This window comes from Rattus norvegicus, chromosome 9, assembly GCF_036323735.1.
Source record: "Rattus norvegicus strain BN/NHsdMcwi chromosome 9, GRCr8, whole genome shotgun sequence".
NCBI lineage: Eukaryota > Metazoa > Chordata > Mammalia > Rodentia > Muridae > Rattus > Rattus norvegicus.
The window spans coordinates 62,525,317-62,551,258 of NC_086027.1; the positions used below are offsets into that span (position 1 = coordinate 62,525,317).

A 25,942-nucleotide genomic window follows, 5' to 3' on the forward strand; every position below is an offset into this window, starting at 1 on the left:
ATCTTGGCTGTTCTAGACCCAATTGGGCGGGCCCCTGGGCAGTGCTCTCCCGGCTCCTTCACATGGTGGCCATGCCTCTCTGTCCCACACTCTTCTCAGGTATGGTGGATCTCTTCTTCTCCACGCTCTTCCCACATGGTGGTCCTCCCCAGCTATTGGCTGTTGGCATTTTTATTTACGAATCAGAGACAACTGGGGGCAGGTTCCCAGAAGCTACATGTAGACCTTCTTGTGTAAATAGGTTTTATTTTGGAGAACATAATTAGCATTTGTAACATAAGCAGCTACGAATGTTGGTAAGTGGTATAATGATAGGAGACAACTCAAGTTTCTCTAGTGGGGTTTTATATTTAAATAAACTTATAGGAAAGGAACTGAAATGAGGAAGATAGTTAACAGAGTGGTGTTTGTATTTATTTTAACAATATCTATCCTATTTACAAGTCTCAGCAAATTATAGCTACAATATGGTCTACTGAACCGCTTCTATAAGTTCTGTTATAGAAGAATATTGATGGAAGTAGCAAGGACACAAAAATCCTCTGTGCACATGTGTGCTCACACACGTGTGCACATTTATGTTTGTGTACTTATTTAGAAAAGGTTGCAGTTTGACCCCTTTAATAAAACAACACCCTACTTAGATCTTTTTCTGCATTTTCCTTTTTTTGTTTCTGTTTTAGTGTTTCCTATGTAAACACTGATTCATCAACTTCAATAAATAACACTTTGTTATGGCAATTTCACGGTGTATACCATAGTGTTCATGATATAGTATTATTCTTGGTGCCACAGTTAGATGATCATGAAGCATAGCCATCAAAAGGCAAATATGGAGTACATGTATATATTTCAGTAAGAGGAATAAGAAGGAATACTAGAGCAGTGGTAAGATTTGAACAAAACCGTCTTTGGTAGGCAGGCTTGTGTGAACAGTCCCATGCTTCCTGTACTTTGGGGGATAGTTGAGTTTAATAACTGCTAAACTTCCACAAACGCCATGTTTATCCATAGCTGGGAGATCACAAATCATTTCTATAATAATTTGTTCTCTCTAATCTTGGATCAGCAGGTAGCTTTTCAGTTGGAACTCTTATTTTGCCGGGGTAAATGATGGAAAGGGCTATCCCAAAGGATCTTGGTACAGCAAGGGAGTACACACAAATGTTTGCCCCCAGCAGTTGCATTCCATGTGCATGAATTGGCACCAATCATGGGGATGCTCGTCCACAGCAAACATCCATTGTGGCCCAGACTGAAAGTCCGTGTTCTCAACAGCAGAAGGGACCAATAGTTTTAGGTACAGTGTCAGGCCAAACAAATGTTTAAAAAGTAAGCGGAAAAGCTTCTTCCTCCTGTTGAAAATAAAGGGATAGTCCACCCCTTACCTCTATCTTCTTAGAGCCTCAAAGTAAAGAACTTAATATTTTCTAAGTATTTTCTCCTCTCTGATGCGTACTTTTTGTCTTTTTTTATTGGATATTTTTCTATTTACATTTTTTGATATTTTTTTCATTTACATTTCAAATGTTATTCCCTTTCCCGGTTTCCCACCCACAAACACCCTATCCCATCCTCCCTCACCCTTCTTCTATGAGGGTTTTCCTTCTCTCCAACGACTTCCTACTTCCTGCCTCCACACCCTGACATTCCCCTACACTGGGGAGTCCACCCTTGGCAGTACCAAGGGCTTCTCCTCCTCGCATTGGTGCCCAGCAAGGACATCATATGCTACATATGCAGCTGGAGCCATGAGTCTGTTCATATGTACTCTTTCGTTAGTGGTTTAGTCCCTGAAAGCTCTGGTTGGTTGATATTGTTGTTCTTACGGTGTTGCAAGCCTCTTCAGCTCCTTCAATCCTTTCTCAAACTCCTCTAACAGGACCCCATTCTCAGTTCAGGTTTGCTGCTAGCATCCACCTCTGTATTTATCACGCTCTGCCTGAGCCTCTCAGGAGACAACTATATCAGACTCCTGTCAACATGCACTACTTGGCTTCATCAATATTGTCTAGTTTTGGTGGCTATATACATATGGACTGGATCCCCAGGTGGAGCAGACTCTGGATGGCCATTCTTTCAGTCTCTACTCCAAACTTTGTCTCCACATCTCCTCCTATGAATATTTTTGTTCTCCCTTCTAAGAAAGACTGAACATCCACACTTTGGACATCCTTCTTCTTGAGCTTCATGTGGTGTGTAGATTGTATCTTGGGTAATCTGAGCTTTTGAACTAATATCCACTTATCAGTGAATCAGTGAGTGCATACCATGTGTGTTTCTTTCTGATTGGGTTACCTGAGTATGATATTTTCTAGTTCCATCCATTTGCCTATGAATTTCATGAAGTCATTGTTTTTGATAGCTGAGTAGTACTCCATTGTGTAGATGTACCACATTTTTTTAATCCATTTCTCTGTTGAGGGACATCTGGGTTCTTTCTTGCAATCCCACCAACAATGGAGGAGTGTTCCTCTTTCTCCACATCCTCACCAGCATCTGTTTTCACCTGAATTTTTAATCTTAGCCATTCTGACTGGTGTGAGGTGGAATCTCAGGGTTGTTTTGATTTCCATTTCCCTGATAACTAAGGATATTGAATATTTCTTTAGGTGCTTCTCAGCCATTTGATATTACTAAACTGAGAATTCTTTGTTTAGCTCTGCACCCCATTTTTAATAGGGTTATTTGACTCTCTGGAGTCTAATTTCTTGGGTTCTTTGTATATATTGGACATTAGCCCTCTATAAGATGTAGAATTGGTAAAGATCTTTTCCCAATCTGTTGGTTGCCGTTTTGTCCTAATGACAGTGTCCTTTGCCTTACAGAAGCTCTTGATCTTAGAGCATGAGCCATTGGTGTTTTGTTCATGAAATTTCCCCCAGTGCCCATGTGTTCGAGGCTCTTCTCCACTTTTTCTTGTATTAGTTTGAGTGTATCTGATTTTATGTGAAGGTCCTTGATCCACTTGGACCCTTCTGCAAGCCTGTGTGTCAGCATTCCTGTTTTCTTTCAGCCAGATCTGGGTACAAATAGCTGTAGGATCAGGTCAACTCCAGGTGCAGGCAGAAACCGGAAGGGTCCTGCCCCTGACTGCCCCTAGGTTCCTGTGTCCAGAGAGCTGTAGGCAGGTTCCTCTTGGGCCAGGAATTTGAGCTCATCTGAGCTCTCAGGATTGTCCGTACATCTGAGAGTCCAGCTCCCTCCCCACAGGATTTGGGTACAGAAAGCTATGGGACCAGTTCAGCTCTGGGCCCAGGCAGAAACCGAAAAGTTCCTCTCTCTCTCTCTCTCTCTCTCTCTCTCTCTCTCTCTCTCTCTCTCTCTCTTTCTCTCTCTCTCTCTCTCTCTGATGCTTTTAAACTCTTTGATTTTATTTATTGTTTCATGTGTGAGAGATAGGTGTGGACACAGTCAGAGGCCGACTTTCAGGAGTCCCTTCTCCTTTCACCATGGGTCTGGGTTCACCATGGAACTCAGCCAGGATTGCAAGGCAAGTGTTGTTACCTAGTGAATTTATATTATAGAGAAATGTTATATTATTTAGAAATAATATTTCATAATCATATAATATTTAGAAATGTATATGCTGGAAAAAATCACTTCAAAACCTAGTCAGGACTTGCTTTAAGACCCAGGAGTATCTTAAATCTCTGCCAAAGTCCATCCTGGAAGCATTGCTTTGAAGCATAAACCCAATGCCGGACGCCCTAACTTCACCAGGCTCCTTGCTTTATGGTGCAAAGTCATCTCCTCCTATGTAAGTGTGAAAAGTTTGTTCTTCCTCTTACTAAGTTAATTCGCTAACACAGATGGTCCCTCAGTTAGCAGGCAGAGTGAGGATGAACTATGCGTGACTCTGTGCTCGGTTGCTGTAAGGCATAAGACTACGATGTTCTTTGAAATCTCCCTGCAGATTGCCTGTGATGCATAGCACACTCTGGTTTAATGCTTATTCAGTTTTCAAACTTAATGCCTTTCTGGAGAGCATGCCTGGGTTAGGAGAAGATTTAGATTTTAATTAGCCTTCCCTAACAATAAGTACACATTTAACAATGAAAGCTGCACTACACGAAATGATACTTGTGCGTTCCACAGATAAGGGGTTGAGTGTAAAATGCCAGCCCTAGAGAACACCTTCGATGGGTCTATTTAGACAAGCTTCTAAAACAGGCTAATCTGTTCCTGGTGCTGCAGGCTGGACAGTGGCTGCCTTGCCACTGGGAGGGACTGCAAAGGGCACTGTTAATGCTGTCTGCCTGGAAGCTGGGTGCTAGCTACACAGGCACGCACGCTTGCCAAAGCTCATTTCTGCACATTTCTGTAGGCACAATGGAATCTTCAAGGAAAATTCTAATTTCAGATTCTCTATTAGTCTTTCCATACTTCTAGTCCCACGTACAGTTTTCATCGCTTATAGATAAAGGATTTTAACTACAAATAGAAAGCTGTGTTTGTTTTCTATATTTTTATCCAAATCATGTATTAAGGTAAAAGGTATTTGCTTTTCTTTAATTTCAATGGCTTTGTTACTGGTATGAAAAGAAAGACAGCTTGGATGAGTCTAGTTTGGTGTGTGCGCGTGTGTGTGCACACACACACAGACATACACACACAGACACACACACACACACACACACACACATACACACACACACACAATCGGTTTGAAGCATGGAATCATTGTAACTTTTCAGTCCTGTACTAAAAACTCTGCTCTGCAGGGGTGATCAGAGCAATTCTCTCCTCAGACTCCAGGGAATAGCTAGACTTTAAACTAAGTAAAAGATAACATTGTGGGGGCTATTGTTTGTTTGTTTGTATAGTTTTATGTTTTGCTTGGTTTAGTTTGTTGTTTGTTGTTAGTTTTGTTTTTGCTTTTCGTTCATTCTTTTTTTTTTCCCAAGACAGAGTTTCACTGTGTAGCCCTGGCTGTCTTGAAACTGTACCGTGTAGACCAGGCTAACCTCAAATCCACAGAGCTCTACCTGCCTCTGCACTGTGCAGCCATCGCCCAGATAGCTATTGTGCTGAGCAAGGTTAAGATTGAGAACTGCACTGAAAGGAACGTGGTGAGAGAGAGAGATGACTCAGCAGCTATAATACCCTATCCACACAAGCCTGAGGACCTGAGTTCAGATTCATAGAGGTCAGAAAGCTGGGTGTGGTAGTGCATGATTATAATATGCGACACTGGGACAGGGAAAGCCCTCTGCTACCCAAGATCAGCTAGCCTGGAGTACGCAGTACTGAACAACCAGAGTCCTGGCCTTAAACAGGAACAAAGGTAGGGATCAACTCCTAAGGTTGTCCTCTAATCCCGATGTGTGATAGGCTACTGCCCTCACAGGAAAGCATGCATCACACACACACACACACACACACACACACACACACACACAGAGTGATCAAAATTAAAAAAAAAAAATCCTGTCCCAGAACTTCAAACCCAGTGTAGAAAACAGATATGTGTGTTTAATTAACTGGAAACATATGGAATTTTTTTTAAAAGATCACCTACATTGTTTTTCTTCAGTAAGCCTCACTAACTTGAAAACTTCAAGGACTAGGAACAAACACTGAACATTAAAAACAATGCCAAAGTAAAAACTTCTCTCATTAACAAGTCAAATGAATTTTATCCTCGCATTGACTTGAGCTTAAACAAGATCTCAATGTTTGGTTTCTGACCCCAAGACAAGGGACTGAGCTGCATGTTTTATGTATCAAAGCAGACCTGGCCTCCAGGTCCTTCCAGCATCCTTCAGTCCCTACCTGGTATAATTTGCCTTCAACTTTGAATTTTCCAGCCCAGGGGCTGGACTGCCCTTCCCTCAGAAAAATCTTCTGTATAACCAAGACATTTTGGTTTCTTGCTCTTCTTTTTTTCTCTTCTCTCTGCACAAGTGCTCCTTTCTCTCCTTTTCTATCCCTCTGCTACCCCTTCCCTTCTCCCCATGGTTACTTCCTAGGCTTTGATTCTTGGGGCCAGTGAACTCACCACCTGAGAGCAGCTTCCCCATACACCTACCTTTAACATAATCTAATCCGGCTCCAATTGGTTCATTTCACTCATGGCTAAGAAATAACCTATTGCTTAATGCTTTTGCTTCTTATATACTATTCAATAATAAATATGTTTTGTATAAACAATCATAATATAAAAGACGTTGTGTAATTATCAAAGACAATCAATATCAGATTTTTGGGTTTGCTCTGATATCTGGCAGAGTTTTGATGTGGTAAACCCACATGTAAAACTATCCTTTCAGAGGTAACTGAGAGAGTCTGCTTATCACTGGAGGCCAAAACCCCTCTTCCAGTCCCTGCATTCAGTGATGGATTTTGCAAAGGATAAACAAAGCTAATTGCCTCCTTTTTCTAGAATTATATTACAGTCCTACTAAGGTTCAGTGTTGGTGCAGGATATCGCAAGACCAAGTTGTCAGCACAAAGGAAAGAGCAGGGAATAAGAGACAAACAGAAGTGACAGAAGAGAGGGGGAGGGGGAAATAAAGGAGAGGGGAAGACAGAGGACTACCTCTGGATAAAGAGGAGACAGAAGTCCACATAGGAAAATGTCGATTTATGAAGATGAGGGGGAAAACCCAGTGTTTGATATCTAATTTTATTTGGGCATTTAATTAGGTGAGCCAAAGTGGGCCTTCGACTGCTGGACTTTATACTTTGACGGCTGGACCTTGGTAGTCAGCTTCAGGAAGAGGAAGGGTTTGCAGCAAGGCAGAGGGAACGGGAGAGACGGGCAAGGCCTGCCAGAGCTTGAGCTGACTAAAATCCCTTCACCTCCAGCTCTGTAAACCCAGCTAAAGCTACGCACACCTGTTCTATTTCTGGGAAAATGGTGAGTCAGGCTCCCCTAAGGTTCATGGATGTGACATCCACGCCATTCTGAAATGATAATCAAAACCGTCATTTCCCCTAATGTAAGATTAACATTCCCCTTACACACCTTTGTGATAAGATGTCTGATTTCTCCGAATTTTCAATGGACAGGATGAACAGGTTAATAAACCAGGTCAGTGAATACTGGTACATGGGCTCGATGTTGGCTAGATCAGCGATGGAGAAGAACAGGATGGAAGAATGGACGGCGATGGGCCGATAGCCCATGCGGGTGTTGTCGATCTTTTTCTCCGTCTCCTCAGCCACTTCCTGCTTCTGAGAAATCTCATTAGCCAAAGCCTTGGAGGAAGATAATATCTTAATCGCAGTCTCATCTTCTAATATATTGCCTTCTGAAGATGAGAGAACTTCTAAAATCTTGTCTTCTATTTCCTTTAACTGCCTAGAATGAAGTACAGCTTTCTCAGAAAAAAAAAATGGTTTAAAAATGACTTAAAGCTGCCGCCGCAGAGAGCCCTTGGGCAGCACCCCGCGAGCAAACTTGAGCCTCGGGACCACAGGTAAGACCAACTTGTCTGCTGCAAGAGAGCTGCCTGGTGAGATCGGGACACACAGAGGCAGAGTTCATCTAGGACCCGGCACGTCCTGTGTTTACCGGAAGTCCCACGCCCGCGGATCCCGGGCCCGCAGCAGCTCTCTGCTCCCAGACCCTGTGGGAAAGACACCTCACCGCCTGATCAGGTGGGCACTCCTGAGGCTGCAGAGCGGAAGAGACCACCAACACTGCCCACCGCTGCCCACATCCCTGGCCCAAGAGGAAACTGTATAAGGCCTCTGGGCTCCCGTGGGGGAGGGCCCAGGAGCGGCAGGACCCCTGCCTGAGACACCGCCGGAACCTGAGGGAAACAGACCAGATAAACAGTTCTCTGCACCCAAATCCTGTGGGAGGGAGAGCTGAACCTTCAGAGAGGCAGACAAGCCTGGGAAACCAGAAGAGACTGCTCTCTGTACATGTATCTCGGACGCCAGAGGAAAACACCAAAGGCCATCTGGAACCCTGGTGCACTGAAGCTCCCGGAGGGGCCGCACAGGTCTTCCTGGTTGCTGCCGCACAGGTCTTCCTGGTTGCTGCCGCCACAGAGAGCCCCTGGGCAGCACCCCGCGAGCAAACTTGAGCCTCGGGACCACAGGTAAGACCAACTTGTCTGCTGCAAGAAATCTGCCTGGTGAACTCAAGACACAGGCCCACAGGAACAGCTGAAGACCTGTAGAGAGGAAAAACTACACGCCCGAAAGCAGAACACTCTGTCCCCATAACTGACTGAAAGAGAGGAAAACAGGTCTACAGCACTCCTGACACACAGGCTTATAGGACAGTCTAGCCACTGTCAGAAATAGCAGAACAAAGTAACACTAGAGATAATTTGATGGCGAGAGGCAAGCGCAGGAACCCAAGCAACAGAAACCAAGACTACATGCCATCATCGGAGCCCAATTCTCCCACCAAAACAAACATGGAATATCCAAACACACCAGAAAAGCAAGATCTAGTGTCAAAATCATATTTGATCATGATGCTGGAGGACTTCAAGAAAGACATGAAGACACTTAGGGAAACACAGGAAAACATTAATAAACAAGTAGAAGCCTACAGAGAGGAATCGCAAAAATCCCTGAAAGAATTCCAGGAAAACACAATCAAACAGTTGAAGGAATTAAAAATGGAAATAGAAGCAATCAAGAAAGAACACATGGAAACAACCCTGGATAGAGAAAACCAAAAGAAGAGACAAGGAGCTGTAGATACAAGCCTCACCAACAGAATTCAAGAGATGGAAGAGAAAATCTCAGGAGCAGAAGATTCCATAGAAATCATTGACTCAACTGTCAAAGATAATGTAAAGCAGAAAGAGCTACTGGTCCAAAACATACAGGAAATCCAGGACTCAATGAGAAGATCAAACCTAAGGATAATAGGTATAGAAGAGAGTGAAGACTCCCAGCTCAAAGGACCAGTAAATATCTTCAACAAAATCATAGAAGAAAACTTCCCTAACCTAAAAAAAGAGATACCCATAGGCATACAAGATGCCTACAGAACTCCAAATAGATTGGACCAGAAAAGAAACACCTCCTGTCACATAATAGTCAAAACACCAAATGCACAAAATAAAGAAAGAATATTAAAAGCAGTAAGGGAAAAAGGTCAAGGAACATATAAAGGCAGACCTCTCAGAATCACACCAGACTTCTCGCCAGAAACAATGAAGGCCAGAAGACCCTGGACTGATGTCATACAGACCCTAAGAGAACACAAATGCCAGCCCCGGTTACTGTATCCTGCAAAACTCTCAATTAACATAGATGGAGAAACCAAGATATTCCATGACAAAACCAAATTTACACAATATCTTTCTACAAATCCAGCACTACAAAGGATAATAAATGGTAAAGCCCAACATAAGGAGGCAAACTATACCCTAGAAGAAGCAAGAAACTAATCGTCTTGGCAACAAAACAAAGAGAATGAAAGCACACAAACATAACCTCACATCCAAATATGAATATAACGGGAAGCAATAACCACTATTCCTTAATATCTCTCAACATCAATGGCCTCAACTCCCCAATAAAAAGAAATAGGTTAACAAACTGGATACGCAACGAGGACCCTGCATTCTGCTGCCTACAGGAAACACACCTCAGAGACAAAGACAGACACTACCTCAGAGTGAAAGGCTGGAAAACAACTTTCCAAGCAAATGGTCAGAAGAAGCAAGCTGGAGTAGCCATTCTAATATCAAATAAAATCAATTTTCAACTAAAATTCATCAAAAAAGATAAGGAAGGACACTTCATATTCATCAAAGGAAAAATCCACCAAGATGAACTCTCAATCCTAAATATCTATGCCCCAAATACAAGGGCACCTACATATGTAAAAGAAACCTTACTAAAGCTCAAAACACACATTGGACCTCACACAATAATAGTGGGAGATTTCAACATCCCACTCTCATCAATGGACAGATCATGGAAACAGAAATTAAACAGAGATGTAGACAGACTAAGAGAAGTCATGAGCCAAATGGACCTAACGGATATTTATAGAACATTCTATCCTAAAGCAAAAGGATATACCCTCTTCTCAGCTCCTCATGGTACTTTCTCCAAAATTGACCATATAATTGGTCAAAAAACGGGCCTCAACAGGTACAGAAAGATAGAAATAATCCCATGCGTGCTATCGGACCACCACGGCCTAAAACTGGTCTTCAATAACAATCAAGGAAGAATGTCCACATATACGTGGAAATTGAACAATGCTCTACTCAATGATAACCTGGTCAAGGAAGAAATAAAGAAAGAAATTAAAAACTTTTTAGAATTTAATGAAAATGAAGGTACAACATACCCAAACTTATGGGACACAATGAAAGCTGTGCTAAGAGGAAAACTCATAGCGCTGAGTGCCTGCAGAAAGAAACAGGAAAGAGCATATGTCAGCAGCTTGACAGCACACCTAAAAGCTCTAGAACAAAAAGAAGCAAATACACCCAGGAGGAGTAGAAGGCAGGAAATAATCAAACTCAGAGCTGAAATCAACCAAGTAGAAACAAAAAGGACCATAGAAAGAATCAACAGAACCAAAAGTTGGTTCTTTGAGAAAATCAACAAGATAGATAAACCCTTAGCCAGACTAACGAGAGGACACAGAGAGTGTGTCCAAATTAACAAAATCAGAAATGAAAAGGGAGACATAACAACAGATTCAGAGGAAATTCAAAAAATCATCAGATCTTACTACAAAAACCTATATTCAAAAAAACTTGAAAATCTTCAGGAAATGGACAATTTCCTAGACAGATACCAGGTACCGAACTTAAATCAGGAACAGATAAACCAGTTAAACAACCCCATAACTCCTAAGGAAATAGAAGCAGTCATTAAAGGTCTCCCAACCAAAAAGAGCCCAGGTCCAGACGGGTTTAGTGCAGAATTCTATCAAACCTTCATAGAAGACCTCATACCAATATTATCCAAACTATTCCACAAAATTGAAACAGATGGATCACTACCGAATACCTTCTACGAAGCCACAATTACTCTTATACCTAAACCACACAAAGACACAACAAAGAAAGAGAACTTCAGACCAATTTCCCTTATGAATATCGACGCAAAAATACTCAACAAAATTCTGGCAAACCGAATCCAAGAGCACATCAAAACAATCATACACCATGATCAAGTAGGCTTCATCCCAGGCATGCAGGGATGGTTTAATATACGGAAAACCATCAACGTGATCCATTATATAAACAAACTGAAAGAACAAAACCACATGATCATTTCATTAGATGCTGAGAAAGCATTTGACAAAATTCAACACCCCTTCATGATAAAAGTCCTGGAAAGAATAGGAATTCAAGGCCCATACCTGAACATGGTAAAAGCCATATACTGCAAACCAGTTGCTAACATTAAACTAAATGGAGAGAAACTTGAAGCAATCCCACTAAAATCAGGGACTAGACAAGGCTGCCCACTCTCTCCCTACTTATTCAATATAGTTCTTGATGTTCTAGCCAGAGCAATCAGACAACAAAAGGATGTCAAGGGGATACAGATCGGAAAAGAAGAAGTCAAAATATCACTATTTGCAGATGATATGATAGTATATTTATGTGATCCCAAAAGTTCCACCAGAGAACTACTAAAGCTGATAAACAACTTCAGCAAAGTGGCTGGGTATAAAATTAACTCAAATAAATCAGTTGCCTTCCTCTATACAAAAGGGAAACGACACCCTTCATAATAGACCCAAATAATATAAAGTACCTCGGAGTGACTTTAACAAAGCAAGTAAAAGATCTGTACAATAAGAACTTCAAGACACTGAAGAAGGAAATTGAAGAAGACCTCAGAAGATGGAAAGATCTCCCATGCTCATGGATTGGCAGGATTAATATAGTAAAAATGGCCTTTTTACCAAAAGCAATCTACAGATTCAATGCAATCCCCATCAAAATACCAATCCAATTCTTCAAAGAGTTAGACAGAACAATTTGCAAATTCATCTGGAATAACAAAAAACCCAGGATAGCTAAAGCTATCCTCAACAATAAAAGGACTTCAGGGGGAATCACTATCCCTGAACTCAAGCAGTATTACAGAGCAATAGTGATAAAAACTGCATGGTATTGGTACAGAGACAGACAGATAGACCAATGGAATAGAATTGAAGACCCAGAAATGAACCCACACACCTATGGTCACTTGATTTTTGACAAAGGAGCCAAAACCATCCAATGGAAAAAAGATAGCATTTTCAGCAAATGGTGCTGGTTCAACTGGAGGTCAACATGTAGAAGAATGCAGATCGATCCATGCTTATCACCCTGTACAAAGCTTAAGTCCAAGTGGATCAAGGACCTCCACATCAAACCAGACACACTCAAACTAATAGAAGAAAAACTAGGGAAGCATCTGGAACACATGGGCACTGGAAAAAATTTCCTGAACAAAACACCAATGGCTTATGCTCTAAGATTAAGAATTGACAAATGGGATCTCATAAAACTGCAAAGCTTCTGTAAGGCAAAGGACACTGTGGTTAGGACAAAACGGCAACCAACAGATTGGGAAAAGATCTTTACCAATCCTACAACAGATAGAGGCCTTATATCCAAAATATACAAAGAACTCAAGAAGTTAGACCACAGGGAAACAAATAACCCTATTAAAAAATGGGGCTCAGAGCTAAACAAAGAATTCACAGCTGAGGAATGCCGAATGGCTGAGAAACACCTAAAGAAATGTTCAACATCTTTAGTCATAAGGGAAATGCAAATCAAAACAACCCTGAGATTTCACCTCACACCAGTGAGAATGGCTAAGATCAAAAACTCAGGGGACAACAGATGCTGGCGAGGATGTGGAGAAAGAGGAACACTCCTCCATTGTTGGTGGGATTGCAAACTGGTACAACCATTCTGGAAATCAGTCTGGAGGATCCTCAGAAAATTGGACATTGAAGTGCCTGAGGATCCAGCTATACCTCTCTTGGGCATATACCCAAAAGATGCCCCAACATATAAAAAAGACACGTGCTCCACTATGTTCATTGCAGCCTTATTTATAATAGCCAGAAGCTGGAAAGAACCCAGATGCCCTTCAACAGAGGAATGGATACAGAAAATGTGGTACATCTACACAATGGAATATTACTCAGCTATCAATAACAACGAGTTTATGAAATTCGTAGGCAAATGGTTGGAACTGGAAAATATCATCCTGAGTGAGCTAACCCAAACACAGAAAGACATACATGGTATGCACTCATTGATAAGTGGCTATTAGCCCAAATGCTTGAATTACCTTAGATGCCTAGAACAAATGAAACTCAAGACGGATGATCAAAATGTGAATGCTTCACTCCTTCTTTAAAAGGGGAACAAGAATACCCTTGGCAGGGAATAGAGAGGCAAAGATTAAAACAGAGACTGAAGGAACACCCATTCAGAGCCTGCCCCACATGTGGCCCATGCATATACAGCCACCCAATTAGACAAGATGGATGAAGCAAAGAAGTGCAGACCAACAGGAGCCGGATGTAGATCGCTCCTGAGAGACACAGCCAGAATACAGCAAATACAGAGGCGAATGCCAGCAGCAAACCACTGAACTGAGAATAGGACCCCCGTTGAAGGAATCAGAGAAAGAACTGGAAGAGCTTGAAGGGGCTCGAGACCCCATATGTACAACAATGCCAAGCAACCAGAGCTTCCAGGGACTAAGCCACTACCTAAAGACTATACATGGACTGACCCTGGACTCTGACCTCATAGGTAGCAATGAATATCCTAGTAAGAGCACCAGTGGAAGGGGAAGCCCTGGGTCCTGCTAAGACTGAACCCCCAGTGAACTAGACTGTTGGGGGGAGGGGGACAATTGGGGGAGGGTGGGGAGGGGAACACCGATAAGAAAGGGGAGGGGGGAGGGGGATGTTTGCCCGGAAACTGGGAAAGGGAATAACACTCGAAATGTATATAAGAAATACTCAAGTTAATAATAAAAAAAAAATGACTTAAAATATGCAGTCTTTTCTAAGAAACAGACCGTGTAAGCTAAAGAAATGTGTTGTACCGTGACAATTACCTGAAAAAGAGATGCTGCAAGATCAATTTCTTATCTTGTGAAATATCAGTAAGACATGGCCTTCCTGCTCAGCTCCCGTTAATGATCAGTCACGTGATAACCCGAGGGAGATGGGGCAAGCCAATCTCCTTTTGCTACCCAGTACCTCTGCTCAGAAGGAACTCAAGGTACCACTCCATTGACTTCCTGAATTGTTACATGGTTTAGAGAGTTTAATGTGACATAGATACTATGCCCCAAAAAAACAGATCATTTTGGTTGCACAGTGAACCCAGAAACTTCGGTGCAGCACCGAGGAACTGAAGACTCATGCTCACATCTGTGGCAAGCCTCCCTACTCTTCCCTGTCTGAGAAAACGACTCAGCAGTGCAGTTTTCTAAGTTAATGCAGAGGCTCTGTAGGCCCTGCATTAAACTTTTCCATATGGGGGAGGAGCTGGAGAGACAGCTCGGCAGTTAAGCGTACGTTGCCCTTCCAGGACTAAGGATCAAATCCCAGCACCCATACCAGGCAGCTCACAATTGTCTGTAACTCCATTTCCAATGGCTCCTCTGCCATTCTCATCTTTTTCCGGTCTCTACCCGCAAGTCACACAGACACATACATATGTAAATAAATACAAAAATTTAAACTTAAACCAAATTCCCATTTGAGATATATATATATATATATATATATATAATGTATATATTCAATCTAACTATATATATTCAATATATATAATATATTCAATCTAACTAAATAGATGCTTAAATGTACTTTACTATAACCACAAAATAAATAATCATTCTGTATTTCATGATGTTCCAAACCTTTTGTTCTCAGCTCCTTGCAGTATCAAGGCTTGCTTTTCTTCTTCAAGGTCTGGCCTTTCCCGAGCCACTACAATTCCCAAAAGCTGATCCTGCATTCCCTCGGGAGTTATCATGAAGTTTAATAATGTGACCTATAAGTGAAAGAATGTGTTTTGAAAATGCACTGTTTTTTCCACTAAGAATGCTTCTGTATGTGCGATTGAAGGTTCCATTCATTGAACACATATTGTGACAGTCACATGAATGAAAATAGAATTCACAGATATGAGAGCCAGCAACAGTACAGGCAAGCCTGACTGTTGGATTAAAACCCATAAAAGCTTGTGACAGTCAGAAATCAAATGCTTATAACAGTCTATGCATTCCTAATTCCAACAGGTCCAATTTCTGATGATTCTTTTATTTTCCTTTTTGTAAACCAGATTTTTACTTATTTATTTGCATTTCAAATGTTATGCTCTTTCCCGGTTTCCCGTTCATAAACCCCTATTCCATTCCCCTCCCCCCTGCTTCTATGAGGGTGTTCCCCCACCCACTCACCTACCCCTTCCTGCCTCTCCACCCTGACATTCCCCGACACTGGGAGGTCCAGCCTTGGCAGGACCAAGGACGTCTCCTCCCATTAGGGCCCAACAAGGCCATCCTCTGCTTCATATGCAGCTGCAGCCATGGGTCTGTCCATGTGTACTCTTTGGATGGTGGTTTAGTCCCTGGGAGCTCTGGTTGGTTGGTATTGTTGTTCTTAAGGGGTTGCAAGCCCCTTCAGTTCCTTCAATCCTTTCTATAACTCCTCCAATGGGGACCCCACTCTCAGTTCAATGGTTGGCTGTGAGCATCCGCCTCTATATTTGTCAGGCTCTGGATGAGCCTCGCAGGAGACAGTTATATCAGGCTCCTGTCAGCAGCATTCACTTCCTGGCATCAGCAATATTGTCTGGGTTTGGTGGCTGGAGACATATATATATGTGTGTGTGTGTGTGTGTGTGTGTGTGTGTGTGTGTATGTGTGGGGGGGGCTGGATCCCCATGTGGGACAGGCTCTGGATGGCCTTCAGTCTCTGCTCCAAACTTTGTCTCCATATCTCCTCCTATGAATATTTTTCCCCCTTCTAAGAGAGACTGAACATCCACACTTTGGACATCCTTCTTCTTGAGCTTCATGTGGTGTGTGGATTATATCTTGGGTAATCCGAGCTTTTGAACTAATATCCACTTATCAGTGAATCAGTGAACGCATACCATGTGTGTTTCTTTGTGACTGGGTTACCTCACTCAGGATGATATTTCCTAGTTCCATTCATTTGCCCATGAATTTCATGAAGTCATTGTTTTTGATAGCTGAGTAGTACTCCTTGTGTAGATGTACCACATTTTCTGTATCCATTTCTCTGTTGAAGGACAACTGGGTTCTTTCCAGCTTCTGGCTATTATAAATAAGGCTGCTATGAGCGTAATGGAGCATGTGTCCTTGTTATATGTTGGAGCATCTTTTGGGTATATACCCAGGAGTGGTATAGCTGGGTCCTCAGGTAGTATTATGTCCAATTTTCTGAGGAGCCGCCAGACTGATTTTCAGTGTGGTTGCACCAGTTTGCAATGGAGGAGTGTTCCTCTTTCTTCACATCCTCACCCTCATTTGTTGTCACCTGAGTTTTTGATCTTAGCCATTCTGACTGGTGTGAGGTGGAATCTCAGGGTTGTTTTGATTTGCATTTCCCCGATGACTAAGGATGTTGAACATTCTTTAGGTGCTTCTTAGCTATTCGATATTCCTTAGTTGAGAATTCTTTGTTTAGCTTTGTACCCCATTTTTAATAGGGTTATTTGATTCTTTGGAGTCTAACTTCTTGAGTTCTTTTCATATATTGGATATTAAACCTCTATCAGATGTAGGATTGGCAAGGCCAATGATTCTTTAACAGTGAAATCAGTTAAAATGAGGTTGGAAACAACTCTTACTGTAGGCTAGACTGATTCTCTTTTTAAGGTTTCTTAAAGGTGTCATATGAAACAAACTTAAGAGAGACAAGAAGAGAGAACACTGCTCTGATATGCTGTGTGTGAAGTATTTTTCTGTTAATGAGCTTAATGAGCCACTATCCTGCAGGAAGGAACATTAGGAAATTTACCTGTTCACAGTGCCCATCATGGGTTATCTGCTGATAGCCACTCTGTCCAGGTACCTAGTTAGTGGAGAGGCTAGTGTGGTTGTGCACACCCATACATAGAACACATCTTTAAAATTATCTCTTTCTTGGTACTTCCCAATAAATGTTAATTTAATGTTCTCCAGAAAACTATTCCTAGTCCCCGCAGCTCTAGAGTGATCTTTATGCGTCACAATTACACTTGCTGAAAATAGTGTTTCCCCTCTCCGTGTCACCTCAGCCCTCTGTAACCTGCTCCCTCTCTTCCCAGTCCCTCTGTACCCACCAATATTCATGGCAGTAAAACAGCAACTGTCCAGTTCTGGTCACCAAATAATCTAGAAGTCAACAAATAACTACTTGAGTTTGGCTTCCTTTGAAATTCTCACTTAATTGGTTTTTATATATTTGCTAGTGTGCTGCCTGTTGTTTTTGAATAAAACCTCAATTGCTCAAGTTTACCAATGAAGACTCCAGAGCCAGATGTTGGGTGAAACCCTGCCAGCTCCAAGAGGCGAAGGAAGCACCCAAACGACCTTCCTCCTCAGCTGACATCCTAGAATGAACCCCTTCTCTCATACTGTCTCAGAAAGACTCCTTCAAACTAAATGTTCCTTCTTTTTACTTCCTGTATGTCTCGCTATCCATTCTCCTGCCTCCCTCTTACTCTCCATGGTTCTTTTCTTAATAACCCTATGTTCACTTTCATCAACTGTTTGCTCTGCTCTGCTTTTTTATCTGTGGTTGACTTTATTTAACCCTGTTTAGAATATTCAAGCAGAAAGCTTTTAGATTAAAGGTATGTCCTAAGGCTGAGCAACACAACAGCTAAAACAGGATTTTCCTGTAAATAATACAATCTCAGGGTTCACAGTGTAATATCCTGCAACAGTTGCCCACACACCTTAGGGTCTGAAACCTCAGAAGACTCTGAAGACATCCTCCTCTACTTCTGTTCATTGTCTTTTCATCTACACTATGAAATGATGGTGGAGTCCCAAACTACAGACTGTTAGATGCCTGCTTGCACTTCTGTTGCATATGACCTGGCTATACCACTCCTGGGTATTTACTCAAAGGGCTCCTGGTCAACTAATTACAGAGAACTGTGCACACTGATACAGCACTATGCAGAATAGCTAAACTATGGGACCAACTTAGGTATCCAACCACAGAGGGATAGATCAGGAAAATGTCATGCATATATGTAATGGCATATTTTCAACTGCAAAGAATAAAAGAGAAAGAGAAAGGAGGAAGAGGAAGACGTAGAGGAGAAAATAAAAGGGAGAAAGAGGAAGAGGACATAGGAAGGGAGAAGGGGGAGGAAAAAGAGGGAAGAGAACCAACTGCTGCTTTGTGCTAGCATACTCCGCTACACACCATGCCAAGTCCCAATACAGAAACTGAAAGTTTAATGTCCGGTCCTGTTCAACTCAGTATTTATATTAGGTACAAACTACTAGGTCCCAGCATGAGCCACCACTCTTTCTCTTGCAGATGAGGGTCAATGTTATTCTTTCTTTAATCTCTGAATTGTCTAGAACCTTTAGTGGTCTTGCCTGACTTGTCTTTCCTTTTCTCCCAAGTGGAAATATGCCGATACTGATGCCATGGACCGGCACCTCGCCTTTGTCTTTTCAGCACAGTGTCTGAGATCTGGCTGCTCTACAGGTGACGTCACAAGTCCCTGCCTTTGCTGGCAAGAGGCTATTCCCTCTGCAGGGACCTGCCATTTTGTTTTTGTATGGAAACTTGCTAACTGAGGCCTCAAGTGCAAAGCAGCTTCCTCTGGTACCCCTAAGAAAGGGGACTCACTTCTCCCACCCAAACCTGATGCCTGCTTCATGTTCGTGTCGCCCATGGTTCTTTCCCCCCATCTTCTCAGTGCTCAGCCTCCAGTTGTTAAGGCTTCATCTTTTACTGTCTATTTTACTGGACATTGGGGTCTAAGTGATTGCCCCTACGGCCTGGAGTCTGCACATAGCCCCTGGGACCCTGACCCCAAGTTAATTCTGATTGCTGAATAACAATGCTGACAGCCAACAGCTGGGCAGAAGAGACATAGGTGGGGTTGAGATTTCACAGGTTTGCAGGAGAGAGAACCATGAGGAGGGAGGAAAAAGAAAAAGTTGCCATGGAATAAAAGAAGAATGTTCAGGAGGGAGATGGGATAGCTGAGCCATAAAAAAATGTGGCCATGTGGGCTGGCCAATTGGAGTTAAGAGCAGCCCAGATAAAACATAGTAAATAGTAAGTGATAACTCCAGATTATGGATACGAACCAAGATTCTAACAGCATGGAGGGTAGGCAGCCGCCCAGCTATTGTGCTGCCTAAGGCAGATTAAAATATAAAGGCTGTGTGTGTTTTTCATCCAGGAACATAAATGGTCTAAAGCGGGGAAGAAGCCCCAGGCTGGAATTTTAATATTTTTTACTACATCCAGTGCCACTGTGTACAGTTTATATGGATGCAGTCATAGGTTTAGATGAGGTAATTATCATGAATAAAATCAAAACCGATCCTATTACAGATTAATACTGAATGATCAGCCACCTCTACAGGCTCAACTCATTTTCATGCAAAAACTGTATTGGCAGCATGCTTGGTTTATAACTTGTGTTTTGCGGCATTCAGACAGAAACCTATTCATTGCAAGCCTAATGATGTCAGATCTTTGAAACCAAGATATTTGCAAATGTAGCCACATGTTCACAAAGCATCTGAAACCCTACGAACACAGCAGCAAGATTTCATTTTCATTTAGACTCAAAAGGATGTGAGCAGCATGGCTCCCTCCCGTGGGTGCTTTTGAAAGCAAAAGGCACATGAAAGACCCTAAAGTGTGGGGGGTGAGGAGATATATTTAAATATGTAAATGAAAGTAACTACCTCACCAAGCTTCCTAATCCCCATTTAATCAATCCCAGCAATTAAAATAATGGAGCAATAAAACACTCTGGGGATCATAGGGATTTCAGGGCCGAACCATACACAGATTCGTGTCCTCCCCGCAGCGCCTTACGACTTCTGTCATAACCAGTTATTATCCAACCAAGGGCTGTTTGTGCTCTATGTGAGACTGCCATGTGCTTTACTGGTAAGTAGAAAGGTTTTTTTTCCATACTGTTTATTAATTTTTTCTTAAGACAGCCTTGGGATTTTATTTCCTCATGTTTTATTCTTTTTCTCCTTCTGCTGAAAAGTTAAACAGTCATGCTAATGGTTGACATTCATACAAACGCAATCCACTAGGCCTCATCCTGAGCATTTTATGGAGACTAACTTATTCAGGTTTTTACTTCACTCAATGACATAGTAACTTTTGTTGTGATCATTTACAAATGAGGGGACTGATGCACAGAGACCGTGAACGGCGTGGCCCCATCTGTGTTAGAGCAGCAGTTCAAATCCACACCTGTAACTATGTTAGTCCTTGTCCTAATGCAGAGAGAGAGATACCAGGCAGGTTTGGTTTTTGGGGGGAGGGTTGTTTTTTTGTTTTTTTGTTTGTTTTTTGAGTGTTTAAATAACTGTGTGTTTAGCTAATTAAAAACAGTGGCCACAGCATTTTCATTATTTCAAAACCGAGCTAGACCATCACACACAGACATCTGTCTCCTCTCGACCTCTTAGCTTCGGCTGTGTTCATCAGTCCATGGGTGTACTCTGAGGTTCCAGGACACACTGTGGAGACCACCACCCCCACTTTCATGGCGCACACATTACACTCACTCTGTACACACTGCTGTGTGCACAGCGTGAATCCCTTAAAAGCAGGCATCATGCTCACCTATCATGGATGAAATGATTGTACCAACATCATCTGCCATCTGCCTTTCAGCAGAGGTGCCCATGTTAAGTATTTTCAATAAAAAAGATCTGAGCATACTGGATAGGGACAGATCTTCTTCTTCCTCTTCCTCTTCCTCTTCCTCTTCCTCTTCCTCTTCCTCCTCCTCCTCCTCCTCCTCCTCCTTCTTCTTCTTCTTCTTCTTTTCTCCTCCTTCTCCTTCTCCTCCTCCTCCTCCTCCTCCTCCTCCTCCTCCTCCTCCTCCTTCTTCTTCTTCTTCTTCTTCTTCTTCTTCTTCTTCTCTCTCTCTCTCTCTCTCTCTCTCTCTCTCTCTCTCTCTTTCTATATGTAGTTTAACAGATCAGAATAATTTGGTAAATAAATGTTACACTCATTCTCAAACATTGAGTGACAACCAGGGATGAGAGTAAAGGAGTAAAGGAATTAAAATAGAGTTTGGTAAAGTCCCTAACCCTAAGAGCCCAGCCTTATATCAATGTATAGTCATTTCAGTCTTTGCATAACATGTTAACTTTACCCTTTAAAGGAATTTGCAGTATTAAAAAAAAAGACACATCATTCTTTTAAATAATTCTGAAAAATCAGAAAGGAGTAGCCTTTCTCTGAGGAAGGATGGAGTCCTGTTTCTAAATGTCAGCTCCAACAAGGAACATATTATCATCTACTACAAAGCAAGACGATTGGCACATGACACCTGTGCAATCGTCCAAGGATAACTGTGCAGATTAGATTCTTGTGGTTGTTCTTCCCAGCACATAATTTCAGGAAGTAGAGAGGACAAATTTCAGCTGTCTTAGGAAGACCTGGTCCTCTTTTGATTGAGTAGAAAGATATGAGATCAGGAGCTGCGATAAGGAAATTTAGGAAATTTACTGGCCTTCACTGACGTCTCTGGGAGATAGTGTGGGTTTCTCAGCTTGGTTGTGATGTAGAAGCGGAAGTCAGGAGCATATTCAATAGTGGAGTCTCCAAGCCGGATACATGTGCTCCCACCCTGTTTGAAGGTCTGCTTCAACAGAAGAGGCTCTAGAATCGGGTCCAGTTCTTCTCCCACATTTTCTAGTAACACTAAAGGCAGAAATAATCATACTTAAGATATTGACTAAAGCATCCAGTGCTCCAGTTCTTTCAACTCTCCAGATTCTTTCTATTCCAGTAGCTACCTATAAGGTCACTTTCATCTTCTATGAATATAGATAAATGATGTCATAAAAACATTGGCTGCCTGTGGGAAGGATCATGAGTAGGTCTACATGGCCTCTCTACTTTCTTCTACACCCGTTAGCCAAACAGCCTAGTTTGATGTTCTCTATCTGGGACTCACTGTATTTAGGCATGATGGCTGAGAAAATTCATTTTGGGGACTATTTCAGTATTTACTGTATTTTTATTACAAAATAACTCATAGAATATCTGGAAATACAGGAAATTATAATGAAGAAATTGGGCAACTACTTCTAATCAGATTTTCTTTATCTTTCTCTCCTCCATTAAATAACTTAGGTTGTATGATGGTTTGTATATGCTTGGCCCAGGGAATGGCACTATTAGGAGTGGCCTTGTTGGAGTAGGTGTGTCACTATGGGCATGCTCTGTGCAATCGTCCAAGGATGATTGTGCAAATTAAATTCTTGTGGCTGTTCTTCCCAGCACATAGTTTCAGGAAGTAGAGAGGACAAATTTCAGCTGTCTTAGGAAGACCTGGTCCTCTTTTGACTGAGTAGAACTATATGATCAGAGATCAGGAGATCTCTCATTCTAGTTGCCTAGAAGTCAGTCTTCCACTAGCAGCCTTCCCATAAAGATGTAGAACTCTCAGCTCTGCCTGTACCATGCCTGTCTAGATGCTGCTCTGTTCCCACCTTGATGATAGTAGACTGAACCTCTGAACCATTAAGCCAGCCTCAATTAAATGTTGTTCTTTACAAGAGTTGCCTTGGTCATGGTGTCTGGTCACAGCAGTAAAACCCTAAGACAGAAGTTGGTACCAGGAGTGGGGTATTGCTGTTATAGGCCTGACTATGCTTTTGTTTGGAAGAATGTGGATTTGGGGACTTTGGATTTGGAAAGCAATGGAATGCTTTAAATGGGGCTTAATGGGCTATCCTAGTAGAAATTGAAAAGACTTTGTTACTGAAAGTGATTTGAGTTGTTTGGACCTGGCCCAAGACGGTTCACTGAAGAAGAATTTCAGTATGTGGCCTTGAAACTGTATTTGTGGTATTTGAGGGGAAAATGTGACTGCTTTTTCCATTTTCCAAAGAGTCTGCCTGAGGCTAAGTTGAAGAAACTTAGACTAATTGCTTTGAAAAAGGAAGTCTCAAAGCAGAGTGGTGTAAATTCTGTTGTGTGGTTACTAAAGTTCACTCTTATGAAAAGCATTTTGATGAAAAGGAGCAAGTTAAGAAAGGAAAAATACAAAATAAATGCTTTGAGTATTAAAGGGACACCAGGAAGTGAAATGTAGCTAAATCCTGTGTTCAAAGATATTAAATTGAATTAAGGGAGTAAGACCCCACCCAGCTAAGTTTGCTCCAGGCAACTTAGTACAAACCTTTAATCCCAGGAGGCAATGACAAAGAGATCTCTGAGTTCAAGGCCAGCCTAGAACAGAGCAAGTTCTAGGTGAAGATAAACTTAAATCCAGGCTTGGTGGATCACACCTTTCATCCCAGTTCTTAGGAGACAGGCATGCAGATCTCTGAGTTCAAAGTCAGTCTATAGAGCAAGTTCCAGGACAGCCAAGCTTAGGCAGTGAAGGAGATGGAAGAAAGCTGGTGATAATGTAATAGAACAAGGGGGTCATGTTCCAACCCCAGCAACTTTGGCCATGTGGCTCTGGCTCTAGAGTGCAGAACAAAAGGGAATACTAGAAAAATTGAAGCTGGTTAGCTGGAGCTAAGAGATTAGTAATGATCAAGAAGAGACAAGCATCACTGAGGTTAAACCCTTCTGGGAAGTGTTTTCTGAAAGCACAAAGAAGCTGTGTTCCAGTGATAGCCATGGTTATACCTCGTGCTGAAGCTGTACTTGGTAATGTGTAAGAGTCACCCAGGTGGTACTGGTTTTGAGGCATGAAGAGATCATGAAGAGCAGCTGAGGCTTGGCACTGTGAGAGGCCATGGAAGGCCATTGGTGAACTGCACCTTCAGTTGTGGTTGACAGCCAAGTACTGAAGGGGTCATGCAAAGGATTTGAGGCTTGGCACCATGAAGAAAGCCTATGAGAGGCTATTGGTGAAGCCTAGTTGAGGAGGAAGACCCCAGTGTATGGGATATGCCAGTACCATGGGATGATCACCAAGAACAGCAGACGAGTGGATCAACCTGAACTAAGAGTGTTACAGAGAGCAGAGCTGCAGAAATGATGCCAGACCTTTGGAAGAGCCTAGAAAATTATGTGTGGATCCCAGACATTGAAACAAGAAGCTGTAACATTCAAGTTACTAACAACCTTCAGATGAAGATGTAGGACTCTCAGCTCTGCCTGCATCATGCCTGTCTAGATGCTACCCTGCTCTCACCTTGATGAGAATGGACTGAACCTCTGAACCAGTATGCCAGGTCCAAGTAAATGTTGTCCTTTATAAGACTTTTCTTGGTCATGGTTTCTGCTCACAGCAGTAAAATCCTAACTAAGAAAGGTTGACATATGTAAATTGATAGAAAAGGATGAAAAACTTCATATAACATAATTACCTAATGAATAATTCTCAATTCAATTTTTCTATCAATTTCTCTACACATAGTTGAGATGAAACAAATATCAATTTCTGTCCTAATTATTTTTGCATGACATTACAAAATTATCCTATATTATTAAAACTAACAAACATGTTATTGTTCTCTTATCTTTTAACCAGTGGTATGGTTTTGATATGATTATATTTGGATATTTTTCTATTCTAAGACATAAGTGTCACTCTAAGCAAAATTTAGCATCTCAGAATATTTCCTTCTGATGTCATTCTAGAAAGGATCCAGAGACAAATGATCTCTAACAGTGTTAACTCCTAGTGCATTTGCTAAGTTAAAGTGTTACATGATAGTGCTTAAACCTCGGACACAGGCAATTCTGAATTCACATACCTGGTAAGTGTCCCTTGAAGGAATGGGAATAATCCCAGCTGGAAAGAGTGGCCTCTGGATTGAGGGAGTGAAAGATGTTTGCACTATGCATGTGGACATATTCTTCCCTTCCCTGGTTACTCATGGCTGAATGAATTTTTACAACCACCTCCCTACCCATTCCTCCACAGCTGGTATCTTCACTAACAGAGACATAGAAGGTGTCTTTTAAGAACTCAGTTTCACTTTTTGCTCATTTATTTTTATAGTTAAATAAAATGTATATTCATAGTATATTTATAGTGAATAATGAATATAATGAATATGCTAATTTCCATGGTCTAAGTTATTCTTTTTCCCACCAGTATTAATGACACTGCGAATGTTGTTTTGCCTAAAAGTCTGTTCCTGATTCTGTTCATGCTGGTCCTAGAAGCAAATGCACAGCCAATTTTTTTTAAAGCACTTTAAGTCACATTACAAACTACTTTCCTGAAAAGCTGTGAGACATCAGAGTTGCAGGAGTGCACTTACTTCATTGCTGACAGACCTATCTGTACAAAACTTGATACAAAGCAGGGAGAAGCCGACAGTCAAGATAGGAAAAATTAGGAAGATCTAGATGCTATGTCTAACCATTTCAATGGAGAGTGTCAAAGAGCTGTGTAGATTAACTTCTTTCTCAACAGTGTCTAAGTATCATGCTATGTGTACTTTATTGATTGATACAGTAAATGTAGGTGTACCTAGATTTTCAATATCATTGGTTGTCAAACTTTTTAAATAACAAGCTTTTTAAAATTTTTTTAAAAAGTGGGTCTTATTTTAAAACTTAATACAACAAAAGAACAGGGAGACATGGATCCCATTGAAGCAGAGTTAGGTGGATGAAGTTGGCAAAACCCTCTGCCTCTCCACCCAAGCTGCCTGTGAATAATAAGAGACTTAATGCCTCTGACCCTGAGTAGGTCAGAATCTAAAGAGAACTTCTCAAGCAGAAGGAGCTTTAACTATTTATGTTTTCAGACTTTTACTTGATGTGTTAAATAAATAGATTAGAGCTTGACACCTT

At 41.7% G+C, this 25,942-nt stretch overlaps 1 protein-coding gene across 3 annotated transcripts in view; it reads right to left on the bottom strand.

The window, feature by feature from the left end:
* The window catches only part of Dnah7 (dynein, axonemal, heavy chain 7), a 305,667-nt gene that overhangs the window by 70,479 nt on the left and 209,246 nt on the right, over positions 1-25,942 (bottom strand). For all 3 annotated transcript variants that reach the window (XM_039084571.2, XM_039084570.2, NM_001419550.1), the window contains 3 exons: positions 21,681-21,871; positions 14,839-14,972; positions 6,971-7,306 (listed from right to left, as the gene is read on the bottom strand). In XM_039084571.2, the coding sequence (XP_038940499.1) occupies positions 6,971-7,306; positions 14,839-14,972; positions 21,681-21,871 (661 nt within the window). The remainder of the gene's footprint in view (positions 1-6,970; positions 7,307-14,838; positions 14,973-21,680; positions 21,872-25,942) is intronic.